The sequence below is a fragment of the Phyllostomus hastatus genome, unplaced genomic scaffold (assembly GCF_019186645.2).
Source record: "Phyllostomus hastatus isolate PE091 unplaced genomic scaffold, TTU_PhHast_1.1 phas_contig_64, whole genome shotgun sequence".
NCBI classification, from domain to species: domain Eukaryota; kingdom Metazoa; phylum Chordata; class Mammalia; order Chiroptera; family Phyllostomidae; genus Phyllostomus; species Phyllostomus hastatus.
In genome coordinates this window covers 2,641,463-2,657,059 of record NW_025333928.1, presented here as the reverse complement: position 1 = coordinate 2,657,059, position 15,597 = coordinate 2,641,463, and the positions used below count along the sequence as shown (strand labels likewise).

Here is a 15,597-nt window from a genome sequence, read left to right as displayed (position 1 = left end):
TGGCTGCCATGGATACATCAATAATGAACAGGTGCTGGTGCAGATGTGGAGAAAAGGGAACCCTAGTGCTCTGTTGGGGATGCAGACTGGGAAAGCTTCTGTGGAAAACAGTATGGCATTTCCTCTAAAATTTAAAAGTGGAACTGCCTTTTGACCCAGTGATCCCACTTCTGTGAATATGTCCTAGGAATCCTAAAATACCAACTTGAAAGAATATATGCACCCCTATGTTCATAGCAGCATTATTCATAATAGCTAAGATCTGGAAACAGCTCAAGTGCCCATCAGTAGGTGAATGGACAAAAAAGCTGTGGTAAATGTATACAATGGAATACTATGCAGCCATAAAAATTAAGGAAATCTTACCTTTTTGGTATAGTATAGATGGACCTGGAGGTGTTTTTTTTTTTTTTAAATTGTTGTTCAAGTACAGTTATCTCCATTTTCACCTCACTATGGCCCCCATCCCACCAGTCCCCACTTTCCACCCTTGAACTTACTCCCTTTGTATTTGTCCATGTGTCCTTTATACTTGTTGCTTGATAGACCTTCCCATATTTTCCCCCATTATATCTCTCTGCCCACCCCTCTGGTTACTGTCAGTTTGTCCTTTATTTCAATGTTTCTGGCTATATTTTGCTTGCTAGTTTTTTTTGTTGATTCGGTTCCACTTATAGGTGAGATAATATGGTACTTGCCTTTCACTGCCTGGCTTATTTCACTTAGCATAATGCTCTCCAGTTCCATCCATGGTGTCCTGAAGGATAGGAGCTCCTTATTTCTTTCTGCTGTGTAGTATTCCATGGTGTAAATGTACCATAGTTTTTTTTTTTTATCCATTCATTTACTGCTGGATATTTAGGTTGCTTCCAGCATTTGGCTATTGTATATTGTACTGCTAGGAACACTGGGGTGCCTAGGTTCTTTTGAATTGGAGTTTTAGGATTCATAAGGTATTATCCCAACAGTGGTATTGCGGGCTCAAAAGCCAGTTCCTTTTTTAGTTTTTTGAGGAAATTCCATATTGTTTTCCACACTGGCTTCCCTAGTCTGCATTCCCACCAACAGTGCACTAGGGTTCCCTTTTTTCCACAACCTCACCAACACTTGTTGTTTGTTGATTTGTTTGTGATGGCCATTCTGACAGGTATGAAGTGGTATCTCACTGGGTTTTATTTTGCCTCTCTGATGACTAGTGATGTTGGACATCCTTTCATATGTCTCGGGGCTCTCTATATATCCTCCTTGGAAAAGTGTCTGTTCAAGTCTTTTGCCCATTTTTTAATTGGATTTTTATGTCTTCCTGGAGTGGAGTCATGTGAGTTCTTTATATAATGGATATCAAACCCTTGTCTGAGAGATCATTGGCAAATATATTTTCCCATATGCTTGGTTCCCTTTTCACTTTACCTTTGTTTACTTTAGCTGTGCAGAAGTTTTCTATTTTGATGAGGTTCCATTTGTTTATTCATTCCTTTATGCTTCTTGCTCTACAGGACATATTGGTGAAAATATTACTGTGTGAAAAATATGAGATTTTCCTGCCTATATTATTCCCTAGGATATTTATGAGGTTGCAACTTATGTTTAAGTCTTTTATCCACCCTTGAGTTTATTTTTTGTATGGTGCAAATCGGTGATTGAGTTTCAGTTTTTTGCATGTAGATGTCCAGGTCTACCAACATCCTTTGTTGAAAAGGCTATTTTTACTTCATTTTATGCTTCTGCCCCCTTTGTCAAATATTAATTGACCAGAGAAATCTGGGTTAGTTTCTGGGCTCTCTGTTCTGTTCCATTTGTGTATGTGTCTGTCCTTATCCCAGTACCAGGCTGTTTTGGTTACAGTGGCCTTGTAATACAGTTTGATATCAAGTACGGTGAGTCCTCCTACTTTGTTCTTCTCTCCAAAATCCTGCAGCTATTTGGGGTCATTTATGGTTCCATATAAATTTTGGAAGTGTTTGTTCTATATCTGTGAAATATGTCATAATAGGGATTGTGTTGAATCTATAAATTGCTTTGGGTAGTATGGATAGTCTGATGATGTTAGTTCTTCCAATCTATAACACAGTATATGCTGCCATTTGTTTGTGTCTTCCTTAATTTCTTTCTAAAGAAATGTTGTGCAGTTTTCTGAGTACAGGTGTTTTATTTTCTTGGTTAGGTTTATTCCTAGGTACTTTATTTTTCTTGTTGCTATTACAAATGGGGTTTTCCCCCTATTTCTGTTTCTCTTATTTTATTGTTGGTTTATGAAAATGCTTTAAATTTCTGAATATTGACTTTGTATCTCATTCTTTTTCCAAATTCACTTATTATACCATGGAGTAGTTTTTTGGTGGAGTCTACAGGATTTTTAATGTACAGTAGCATGTCATCTGCCACCAATGACAGTTTTGCCTCCTCTTTCCCAATTTGGATGCCTTGTATTTCTTTTTCTTGTCTGATTGCTGTGGCTAGGACTTCCAATACAATGTTGAATAGAAATGGTGAAAGCAGACATTCTTTTCTTTTTCCTGATCATAGTGGGAAAGCTTTATGGTTTTGACCATTGAGTATGATGTTGGCTGTACTTTTCTCTTAATGCCCTTTATTGTGCTGTGGAATGCTCCCTCTATTCCCACTTTGCTGAGTGTTTTTATCATAAGTGGGTGCTGTATCTTATCAAATGCTTTTATTGCATCATTTGAGATGATCATGTGGTTTTTGTCTTTCCTTTTATTTATATGATGTATTACATTTATTAATTTGAAAATATTGTACCATTCTTGCATTGCTGGGATGAATAGCACTTGATCATGGTGTATGATTCCTTTAATGTATTGGTGGATGCTGTTTGCCAATATTTTGTTGAGGATTTTTGTGGCTATATTCATCAGTGATATTGGTCTATAGCTGTCTTTCTATGTTGTGTCATTATCTGGTTTTGGAATTAGGATGATGTTGGCTTCATAAGAAGAGTTTGGGAGTCTTCCATCTTCTTGAATTTCTGGAATAATCTGAGAAGAATAGGGGTTAGGTCTTTCTTGAATGTTTTTAAAAATTTTCCTGTGAAAGTATCCATGTACCTAAAGGTTTTTAGCCAAGTGAAATGTGGCAGTCAGAGAAAGATATATGTGAAATGTCACTTATATGTGAATCTAATGAAAAAAATAAACTGATGAACTAAATAGCAAAAGAGGCATGGACATATGGAACAGACTGATAGTTGTTAGTGGGAAGAGGAATGGAGGGACTGGATAAAAGGTGAGGGAACTGGCCAAAGATTGTATTTGCATAACTCAAAGGCACAGATATCAGTGTGCTCATAGCATAAGGGAAGCAGAATAGGTTGGGTAAAAATGGGCAAGGGCAGGGAACATGAGACATCTCTAATTATGTCAACAATAGAAATAAAGTTTAAAAATACATCTTGAGTTTGTGAAGATTTAAAATAACATATGTAAATTTATTAGGTGATTTATTTTTAGTAGCTCAGTTCTGCATTTAACGACAACTTTAAACTTACCTTAAATTTATTTTGCTTTTGAGATTTTATTGTATTTATGAGGGTGTATCCCCAGCCTTGTAAAATGACTCTATGTCCTGAACATGTGGCCTCACTCTCTCTTTTGAAGTAAGGGCAGATTTCCCTCATTTCTCATTGGCTGACCCTGAGACTAACTTCTTAGAAATTTAGGAACTCCCAAGATACTTACTTTCTTTATCACAATTTATGTAGGCAGCAGGTTTGTTTATGGAGCACCATTTTTTCATCTGGTGGAAAGTAAAATAGTCAGTGATGCACTTTGCCAGGTTGTAATTGGGAAAAAGCAATAATGACTCAAGTATGAAGTTTCTGGTGGCATTTGACATGTTATGTTCATTTTCTAAAAAGATAAGATAGGATATCATTATAGGGAAATGTACTATCCCCAAGACAACAAATTTTCCAATTTATGATCAAGCCAAGCTCAGGGAATTAACAACCAGATGATTACACTTGAAGAATACTAATTAGTTCCCAAAAGGTTTGTTCCATTTGATAACACATGGCGGTTGATGTTGATAATTGAGGAATTCTGAAAAGTCTTTTTGATTAAGTGGGTATCCATGTAAATCTTCCTGGCACCCATTATGAACATAAATCAACTACTGTCTATTTTTCACATTTTGAAATCTTATCAATCAAGTAAGGGAGGGAAACATAAGAAATACAGCCTAAAATTCAACAGTAAGGAACAAATAGGAAAATTATGATTTATTCAAGAGCACAAAAATCTTCAAAAAAACCATTTAATGGATAACTATTATCTTTCCAAGGCATGTATTTAATATAAATAATAATTAGAGGCTAAGTTCCTGGAGATATGAACATGCTTAATTTGTGAAATGGAATTTTAGAATTTTGATAATTAATTCAGTTTTGGGGGAAGAAAATAAAAGGTTGAAAAGAAAATTCACATAAGACATTTTGAGCAAAATAGAAATGATCAAACAGTCAAACCTCAAGTGCCAAAGCCAAACTAATTCTGTCTTGTGTAGAACTTAACTTGATACAGAAACAAATAATTGATCCAGATTGAATTTTGGATATTGTCCACTTGAACAGACACCAAAAATGGCACTAATTTTATAGATCAATACTATCTAATATAACTTTTCATAATTATGGAAAAGCTCTATGGCTGTATTAATATGCACATATGGTTATTGAGCACTTGAATTGTGGCTAGTGTAGCTATGGAACTGAAATTTAAATTGTATTTAGTTTCAATAAATTTAAATGTAAGTTTAAATAGCCACATGTGGCTAGTGGCTACCATACTACACAGTACAGGTATACTATGGTGTCTTTTGGGCTCACCCAGTGGTGTTGGGAACCACCTTGTCTGGTTTTGTAGGAGGGTGCAGCCAAGGGGTCCCCCAAAGAAGGATTTGTAATGGAGTTCAAAACTCAAGGTGTCCAGGTGATTTTAAGATGTCCTCACCCCCACCCCCCAGGTGTGGGTTGGGGGAAGGGACAAATGAAGCAGAGCCATTGAGAGCTGTTTCCCATAGCAACAGCCTTATAGCTACCCTCTGGTGTGGTCATTGAACATATCTATAACCTTTAACTGGTTGCATAGATATGTTAAATAGCTGTGACCAGCTCTGAGCCAGGGGAATGGAAGTAACTTCCCCACCAAGATGTAACTGGGGGGCAGGTCCCCTGAGTTACAGCACCTGCATGGGAGCTCAGAGAAGATTGGCTCCATGACATGGGGCCACACCTGCTCAGACTCATAATGGCAGCCCAGTAAAGCTGGAAGGATATGAGTTCTGGCTTGTGAAGCTGAGTGTGGGAGGAGTTGGAAATGGGGCTGCAGAGGAAGATTGGCCACGGGGATTAAAAACCCAGACTTGGTGGCCATTGAGAAGAGAACCATGCAGCTGTGGCAGTGCAGGGAGGACAGCAGCCACTGAAGAGAGAACCATGTGGCTTTAGCAGAGTGGGGACTCCTGCAGCTGTGCAGACACCGTCCGTGATGTAGCCGCCTGCGGCTCCTCTCCTGCCAGGCTCTGAGCCCCAGCCAGCTCTGCAGCCTCAGTGGCGAGAAGGGGCCACCAGTAAGTGACTCAGGAGCACCAGGTCACCCGCCAGGCCTCCACATGCTGTGCCCGCACTCTCACCTCTAGGACTTAGCCAACCTTGCAGCCACCTGCTCTGGCCAGGACAGGATGAGCTCCGCCCTAGCCCTCTCGGTGGTGCTGCTGCTGCCGTTGCTCTCCCAGAAAGGGGGATCACCGCCCCCCCCGCCACCTCCCCACCCCCAGCCATGAGAAGAATCACCACGCGGCTTTAGCTGGAGATCCCAGCAACAGAGCTGATGGTGCTGGGAACTAAGGAAGTCCTGCCAGCTGAGCACAAATTACTAGGAAAAACCGAGAGCTGCCTAAGCCACGGACTTCTATTTCTTTTCCTGAGATATGGTACTCCAGACTGGGCAAAGGGGGGAAGGAAGGACTTTGTATGTTTGTGGGTGTTTCAAGGGACTTTGGGATTTTAACAAAGACATTAAGTCATTACTTTTAGTCTGTATAACTTGAATAAATAACTCTTTTCTTTTTCACCAATCTCTAGCATGAAGAGCTATAATTCTCTGGTTTAGGGAAAGGTGAACCTAGTACAGGGGGACCCCAGGAGAAATGGGGATTAATTCCGTAGCATTGTGGGACCCTCTTCCCTGGTGGCCAATTGGGGAGGATCATGGGAAACCACATGTGCAGTAGCTTTAAAGGAATGCAACTACTTGTATATACTCAGTAAAAGCCCACCAAAACTAGCCAGGAAGGATCCACCCTATAAAAATAAAGTCCCTCCAGCCCATCAGGTCAATCTCTGCTTGGAGTTGGTCTGCTCCCATGTTCTCTTCTATGAACTCTGGGTGTTTGGTTCAATTCTTTGTCCCGATCACTAAGAACCTGGTTACCTGTGCCCACCTGTGACAGTTTCAGAAGCTGTAACACCCCATAGCTAAGGCTGAGTGAGAGACTTTGGGACCCTACGCCACTGAAGAGACAAAGCTTATCCCCCTGGAAGGAGCACTGCCTCTGCCCACTTTACTTCACCTTGCCTGGCCCCAGTGCATGACCGTTTAGCTGGTGATGGGTAAGATTCCTCAAGGAAGGGACAACTTAAAACAGTCATGGTCACGTGAGGGCCCTCAGGGAAGGACTTGAGGGGCTATGGAGAAAGGGGGTGATGGGCCCTCACCTCTTGGCTTTGACATAGCCTGAGTCCTCATTCTGTCTGCAAGAAGCCTCCTAATCTCTTGGCTGTCTTACTTCCCCTCCTGGACCTAAGCCTGAAACAATGCAGGAGGTGGGTGTGGCCCTGTGTTGGAAAGAGTGGGTTCCCTGGGGTGATGAGGTCTATGAAAGAATGCATAGAATCCTGTGAAACCTTTGCTAATACCCTCAATTTAAATGATTAGGGTTCAAGCACGAAATGAGTTTGTTTCCCCAAAGTTTTATGGCCCTTTAGCTATTTGACCCTAACTCAAAATAGGCCCTCAGAGTTCTTTGAATGTTATTTATTTGATCATTACTGCCTGACAGTGATGATGAGCTTTCCATATATGCCCTGTATTCCTATGCAAATTAAAGCCAATATAAGCTTGTCAAGACAAGATTCAGGGTGCTTTCCTCTTGAGTGAGTGGCCGAGGCACTTTGAAGAGCTCGTCCCTTGACAAACTGGCTGTGCCATCCCTTTTCCTCCACAGGACTCAGTAGTCATGTTAATTTGTCTTGTTTCAGCCATAACACTGTGGACATTGTGAAGTGGAGTCCATGTCACAGTGGCAATCATGACTATCTTCTAATCTCCAAAGAGGAGAAAGATCTTTTGTGAGGAACAGAAACAATATCTTACCTGATAAAATAATGAATGATTCATTAGGGATGGGAAAAGGTAAAAACTGACAAAAATGTGTTATTAAAAATAAATATCCAGTTCAGTAGGGGCATTGACTGGTCAGAATGGAATATAAATCAACTAAATTGTACAATACTCTAAACCTGGTGTGGCCATCTAGATGCACACTGTTGGAATGACAATTCTTTACAGGGTCATAGTGAAGCCATGTTTCATGTGCCCACTTGACTGGCCCTGGCATCTGTTTTCCATACTCTAATAATAGTTCCTCAGATTTGTAGCATTTTTGAATGGTAGTTTCTTTCTTTCCATTCTGCATTTGTTTTATTTTTCTTCTACATTACACAAGTGACATAAGACCTAATGCATAATGTTTAACAGAAGTGGTCACTCTCATCCAGTTCTTCATTTTTTGAAAGAAATGGTTTTAATGAGTCATTGAATATTATATTTACTATAGAGTTTTCCATTTATAAAATTAGGTATTTTCCCCCCTAATCCTATTCACCAATATATTTTATCATGTATAATTGATTTTTCTGCATCTATTGTGATAGTAATTATGTTTCTCTTGTTAACCCATTAAATAGGAATTTTATCTATACATTTTCTAATATAAAAGCAACCTTAGATTCAGTTTGCTAATACTTTGCTTACAATTCTTGAATCTGTGTTCATGAAGGAAATTAATTAATGATTATCTTGTTAGTTTATGGCCTTTGTTAATCTCATAGAAATGGTTGGAAGTATTATCTTATTCTTCTCTCTATTAGCTGGAAGATAATATAGAACTTAGCAGTAGAGTAATCCAGGCCTTGTGTTTTCTTTGTTAAAATAATTTAAACTATGAACTACTTGAATTCTTGTAGTACAATTTGAATTTTCTAATACTTCTTAAATCAGATTTAGTGAGTTTTATTTTTTTTCTAGAAATGTAACAATTTGAAGTTCTTAGATTTGTTGTCTTGACATTGTTTCAAATAAGATGATTGTTATATCATCTTATTTGTTAATGTATAACAAATATATACACTTTATATTTTTATACCTAATATTTATCTTAATTATACAATCCTAACTATCTGATTTAATGAAGTTATTGGTATTATCTATTGTATACATTTGTTTCTCTTTGATTAATTTTTTTTCTTATTTGTTCATTATTTCTACTGTTTTTACTCTGCTACTATTTTTCAAAATTATTAAGTTTGACAATTTATTAAGTTTTAGCCTTTTTCATGGTAGTAGTTAAAGCTATAAAATATCTTGCTGTGCAGTATTTATGTTACTACAGTTCTAAATATTTGCTAGTTTATATTATGATTCCCTCTTTGGCCCATCAATTATTTAACAATGTGTTTTAAAATTTCTAATTGTGTGTTCTTTTTCTAGCTATTTTTTTTACTGAATACTAATTTAATTAAAAATGGCAATGAATGTGTCATATATTAGTCTTCATGGCATGTCATCTAATCAGTTTAAATGTAAAGGCTCCATGTGTGTTTAAAACATCGGTTTGAGATCCTATGTTCTCTATATACCCATTGACTGGTTTATTAACTATTCAGTAGATATCAGTTATTGAATTTCTTTCCCTGCTTAGTATTTTAGTTACAAGAGAGGTATGCTAATATCTCCTTCTATGATGTTGTATGGTTTGCCTACTACTACAAGTAGCTTTGGAAATTTTCACCGACTATACTACATAGTATAACTAGGTAAGTAAAATTTTGTAATTAAAAAATTTTTAAATTTATTTGATTGATTATGCTATTATACTTGTCCCATTTTCCCCCCTTTATTCCCCTCCATCCTGCATACCCCCTACTACCCACATTCCCCCCCTTCAGTTCATGTCCATAGGACATACATATAAGTTCTTTGGCTTCTATATTTCTTATAATATTCTTAACCTCCCCCGCCTATTTTCTACCTACCATTTATTCTACTTACTCCCTGTACCATTTCCCCCATTCTCCCTTTCCCTCTCCCCTGCCGATAACTCTCCATATGATCTCCATTTCTGTGGTTCTGTTCCTGTTCTAGTTGTTTACTTACTTTGTTTTTGTTTTAAGTTTGGTTGTTAATAATTGTGAATTTGTTGTCATTTTACTGTTCATAGTTTTGATCTTCTTCTTTTTCTCAGATAAATCCCTTTAACATTTCATATAATAACAGCTTGGTGATGATGAACTCCTTTAACTTCATCTTATCTGGGAAGCACTTTAGCTGTCCTTCCATTCTAACTGATAGCTTTGCTGGATAGAGTAATCTTGGATATGTAGGTCCTTGCCTTTCATGATTTTGAATACTTCTTTCCAGCCCCTTCTTGCCTGTAAGGTCTCTTTTGAGAAATCAGCTGACAGGCTGATGGGAACTCCTTTGTAGGTAACTGTCTCCTTTTCTCTTGCTTCTTTTAGATTCTCTCCTTACATTTAATCTTGGGTAATGTAATTATGATGTGCCTTGGTGTGTGCTTACTTGGATCCAACTTTTTGGGGGACTCTCTGAGCCTCCTGGACTTCCTGAAGTCTATCTTCTTTGCCAGATTGGGGAAGTTCTCCTTCATTATTTGTTTAAATAAGTCTTTAATTTCTTGCTCTTCCTCTTCTCCTTCCAGCACCCCTATGATTCAGATGTTGGAACATTTAAAGTTGTCCCAGAGGTTCCTAAGCCTCTCCTAAGTTTTTTTTTGAATTCTTGTTTCTTCATTCTGTTCCAGATAAATGTTTCTTTCTTCCTATGGTTCCAATTGATTTTTGGGGAATATTTTTATTTTATTTGTTTATTTTTTAAAGCTTTTTAAAAATTATTGTTCAAGCACAGTTGTTTCTATTTCTCTTCCACCACTCCCCCAGCCCCTACACACCACTGCTATCCCCACTTCCCAGCTCTTTGTTCCAAATTGTTGATTTGAGTCCCCATTTCATTCCCTCCACTGTTGGTTCTCTGTGTATTTTCCTTTATTTCATTTTGTGTAGCCTCCATTTCTTCCTCCATTTTGCAACCAAGCTCAGTCAATTCTGTAAGCATTCTGATTACCAGTGTTTTGAACTCTACATGTGACAGGTTGTCTATCTCCTTATTGCTTAGTTCTTTTTCTGGAGTTTTGATCTGTTCTTTTATTTGGACCATATTTCTTTTTCTTGGTGCACGCATTATGTGATAAATGGTTGAGCTTTAGGTATTTGCCAGGGCAGGGCAACCCTCTTTGCTGTGTTGGAGCACTGTCTGTGGGGGAGAGGTTGGAGAGGGAACAATGCCTCTTGCTTGGTTCTTTCCCTACTTTCTGTCACTTTTCTTGCTTCCCACAAGTGGATTCTGCCCTTTTAGGATTGCTGACTCTCAGGTGGGTGGCTTTGTGAATGTTCTAGGATCCCATGGGCCTCTCCAAGGGACTCTCCTGTGAGCCTGGGAGTTTTTAGTACCTTCTCAACCCCCACAGAAGTTACAGCCAGAGGTTTTGACTCTTTAGTTTCTGGGTCAGCCAACCCCCACCTCACCTGAGTCTCTGCTTTCCTGTGTGTCCTCTCCATCTGGCTGCCCATCTCTGCCCCTACTACCAGTCTGGATGAATGTTTCTTTAACTCCTTGGTTGTCAAGAGTTCCATGTAGTTTGATTGCTTTGCAGTTCTGTTTTGTTTTTAATTGGTTGTTACCTTTTCTGGTTGTGGGAGGAAGTGGAGCATTTTTACCTATGCCTCTGTATTTGCAGGAACCTGTATCTATTGAGTTCTTAATGAAAATTATTATTAATTCTTTTAATTTTTCAAGATTTCATTGGGATTTCTTTCAAATCTACTTGTTCTCTATCTATACATATATAATGCATATATATGTAATATATGTGTCTATATTACATGCATATATAATATATGTTCTATTATTTATTATATATTCTGTAATTTTCTCATATTCCTGACACTCTCTGTGACTATTTACATATTTAAAAAATATATATTTTATATTCTATTCTAAAACTCCCTGAATCTTAAATTTTGCAGGTCTGATTCTGATTTTACGGTTTGTGGTTTTGCTAGCATTTGCTCTTAAGGCCTTGATTCTTTTTTTCCCTTTGTTATTTTAACCTGATCTCAAGTTTTCTAGATGTTACCTGTGGGACTACTCTGAAGTCTGGGAATTGTGCATACTTTTACCACTCACCTGGGGACAAAATCAACTGAGGTTATTTATTTATTTTATTTTATTTTAATTTTTTAAATTTTAATTTTTGTTCAGGTAGTTTTCTGTCTTTTACTCCCATTCCAGCCCAGCCCAGCCCCCCAGCCCTCCCCACTTCCCTCCCATTTCCACCACCCCCCAGATTTTGTCCATGTGTCCTTTATACTTGTTCTTATAAACCCTTAACTGAGGTTATTTAAAATAAATGATCAAATTATGTTTTTTGGCTTACATGGGTTCATAGGTACTATAACTTCAGAAGTAACCCATATGGGTACTTGCTTGTGGTTACAAATTCCACAGAGAATTACTATTCCTTATTCCAGTACCAAATTCAAGCACTGTAAATTTCCTATCTATGTCCTATTTTGGCATTATTTAAATTCTGTTCACCTTTATCATGAAGACATAGCCATTTTAACCTACAATTCTAGATAGGAAGCTACTAAAACTTTGTTGTATATGCTTTTGTGCTTTTTATTCTGACCTCTGTCTGTGTTCATCACATCTTATGAAAATGCAAAATTAAGGTCACCAGATTCTGTCAATAACCTCACATCAAATCTGCCATTAATTCCTGCTTACCTTCAAGGAGACATACTTCTACTTTATTGTTGGTCTATGCCAATTCCATACTTTCTTCTCAGTTCATTATTTTGGCAGAACATCAGTTGCAGTTTTTTGCTGCTTTTCACTGGAAGTCTCTTTTGACATTCTGATTTCCAAATCTACTGGCTTTGTTTTTTGCTCTCACCATTCATGACTGTTTGTGAAATATTCATCCCCAAAAATGTTTTTTAAACTTTCCAAAACAATCATTTCTTCTTCTTTTTAAAAATTGAGTTTATTGGGGTGACACTGGTTCACAAAACCATATAGGTTTCAAATGAATACAACTCAATAAAACTTCATCTGCACCCTCTGTCATGTGCCCAAGAAAAGTCTCTTTATACCCCCATTTACCTCCCTTTGCCCACCTCATCCTTCCTGTACTTCCCTTTTCCTCTGGTTATGACCACACTGTTGTCTGTATCTACTTATTTATATATTTATACAAGTATATAGCTATTTCTCTCTAGTCCCTTAATCATTTTATTCTAGGTTAGGGATCAAATGCCTTCAGGGGAGTGTTACCTATATGACACAATATTTCTTTTCTAAGAAGTGTGCAAAATATATAGATATTTGCTTTCCATAATGTGAAGATTCCTTTGAGAATGAGTGCTAATGCAAATCTCTTAAAACTTTTTTCGTCTGTTACCCAGAAGCTTAAGTCTTGTTACTATGAAACACTCAGTCTTTTATGACAGGTGAAGGACTACGGCAATAAGGCATGAAGCCTGTGTTTGTGAAGCTCTGACAACAGGGAGGGAGGAACTGATCAGGTGCTGAATCCAGTTCAAACTCATGTAAGAGAAGGAAAAAGAGGAGATGCAAATGTGAGAATACTGCAGAAGCCAGGCTGTGAAGGAAGGGCAACTGGCTTTGTTGTATGGATATCAGGTACATACGGAGTTTTTCTTCTTTCTGGAAAGTCTTGTTTGGTTGCTCAGGGTCTTTTGCTTTTTCATTAATTTAGAAAAGAAGAGCCACCCCATAGAATCTTTTCTGAATAAAACTGTTGGCCTCTCCCAAGTACTCAAGATCCCTCACCATTCTTCTCTGTTGTAACCACACTATCAAGTGCCACAATATCAAGGGATAACAATTTTAAAGATAATAAAGGTCTAGGGTCAAATTTATTTTTGGTATAATTTATTTTAACTTTTTGAGGCCTGACCTTTTAAGAAGAAACCTGCCCTTTTGTTTTCATTTATTCTCTGTCTGGTTCTGACAAATGAATCACAGGAACAAATGCTTCTAAAATTCCCAAAATCTTGTGCAAAGCCAATTCTCTAAGTCATATGAGAGAGCTACAGAATGTTAAGATGGAGAGGAAGAATCTAGTCAAGAGACCTATATATTGGGTTCAGTCCCATCATTTCAGTTCAAAGATTTCCACTAACAAATCTGGAGTAGTATCACAGGCACTCAAAATAATTTTTATTGATTTATATCAAGTTCATACTCTGGTTTCTCTTCAGATTGTATAAATCTTTTTCCTTCTACATCAAGTTCAGGATTTTCCCAAAACCTGGAACTTAATTGTCTATTAATGTTCTCAGTTATTTACTTATTACTGCCTTCTAGGGAAGAAAGCATCTTATGAAGCCCTTACACTTACCAAATTGAAATGTGGTATCTATGAGGAGACTGAAAATGCCTGAAAGGTAGTTGAACAACACAAGTTTGATGTAGGCAGAAGTACTTTTAGAAAACAGGAAGCTCAGCAGGTACATGAGGGGAATGGCAGACCAGCCATACAGCATGAAGATCAGCATTGTGTCCAGGAAGTGGTAATCTGTGAGATATATATCTAGCTGGCAGAATTTAAACACTCCCTGAAACACACAGGGTATAGAAAGTAAAGGCAAATGAAACCTAAGTGCAAAAATAATGAAAGCCAGAACCTTTAGAGAATGAAATAGCAAGCCCTCTCCTTATTTACCACAGATGTATTCATTAATTAAATAGTTTACCCTCTCAAAAAAAGTCCCCAGTCATCCTCTTCCCCAAAGGGCAGTCCAGGTAGCAGGACCTTTATAATTCCCTTTATTTCCTTTTTTCTTTTTACCTTGAAAGGGATTTTTTAAAAATTCATAAACAAAATCAGTATATGTTCCCTCAACAATCCTAATTATCAACTTTCCCAGAAAGTAGATTATTTCTCTAAAGAGAGACTATTTCCTTCAAAGACTTTTTCCTCTTGACTACATACCTTACATATCACTGCTATCCACTTTTAGACTGGGTCCCCTAGCTCTATCCCATTCCTCTACTCCCATCACATCCACTCCAGCAATTCTGAGACCTATTTCTAATTTTTTTCTAAGTACTTTTACTTTTACAGTGTCTTTCTCACCAACACAGTGAGGTAAGCAAGGTGGTAATCTTATTCTCATTTTACAAATCAGTTTAGAGGTCTGCCTAAGAACACTGGAAAGTGGCAGAGTCAAACTTAGCCAAAGTTATTGTCTCCAGGTTCTATAGTCACATTGGCATTCCAAAATACCACTCCCATCCTTTAAAATTTTTTGGTTATTACTCTTTTTGTTTTTTAACTTGTTCCCCCCCCCCCCCCGCCATAGTCCACTCTACTAAATAATTACATGCAGCATCAACAGGCTTTCTTTAGTATCCATGCCTATCTACTTTTTAAAATTAAATTTATTGTGGTAACATTGGTTAATACTATATGTATCAAGTGTATATTTCTGTAATACATTATCTGTATATTGCATTGTGTACGCATCACCCAAAGTCAAATCTTCCTCCATCATCATATATTTGTGCCCCTTTACTTTTACCGGCCCTCTACTTCCTTTCTTCTGGTAACCACCATACTGTTGTCTGTGTCTATGAGTTTCAGTTTTATATTCCACACCTGAGGGAAATCATCTGGTTCTTGAATTTTTTTCATCTTAGCATGATATTCTCAAGGTCCATTCATGTTGTCACAAAGGGAAGTATTTTACCTTTTCTTATGGCTGAGTAGTATTCCACAGTGTATATACACCACATCTTCTTTATCCAGTCCTCTATCTAAGGATAATTTGATTGTTTCCATAGCTTGGCCACCATGAATAGTGCTATAATGAAAGGGTGCACATGTCTTTGTGAATAAATCCTTTCAGACTTTTTGGATAGCTACCCAGAAGAGAGGTTGCTGGGTTATATGGTAACTCTATCCTTAATTTTTTGAGGAGCTTCCATATTGTTTTCCAGAGTAGCTGTACCAGTTTACATTCCCACCAACAGCAAATGAGGGTTTCTTTTTCTCCAAAACATCTCCAACATGTGTTATTAATTGTCTGGTTAATAACAGCCATTCTAACAAATACGCGGTGGTATCTCATTGTAGTTTTGATTTGTATTTCTGTAATAGGTAGTGAAGTTGAACATCTTTTCATGTATCTTT

The 15,597-nt window shown here is 37.6% G+C and overlaps 1 protein-coding gene across 1 annotated transcript in view; it reads right to left on the bottom strand.

Moving 5' to 3' along the window:
* Positions 1-15,597, bottom strand: part of LOC123825427 (phospholipid-transporting ATPase ABCA3-like) — a 306,670-nt gene that overhangs the window by 96,415 nt on the left and 194,658 nt on the right. Inside the window, exons 12-13 of the mRNA XM_045848811.1 lie at positions 13,804-14,016; positions 3,699-3,869 (exon numbers count right to left, since the gene is read on the bottom strand). Coding sequence (XP_045704767.1) covers positions 3,699-3,869; positions 13,804-14,016 — 384 coding nt within the window. The remainder of the gene's footprint in view (positions 1-3,698; positions 3,870-13,803; positions 14,017-15,597) is intronic.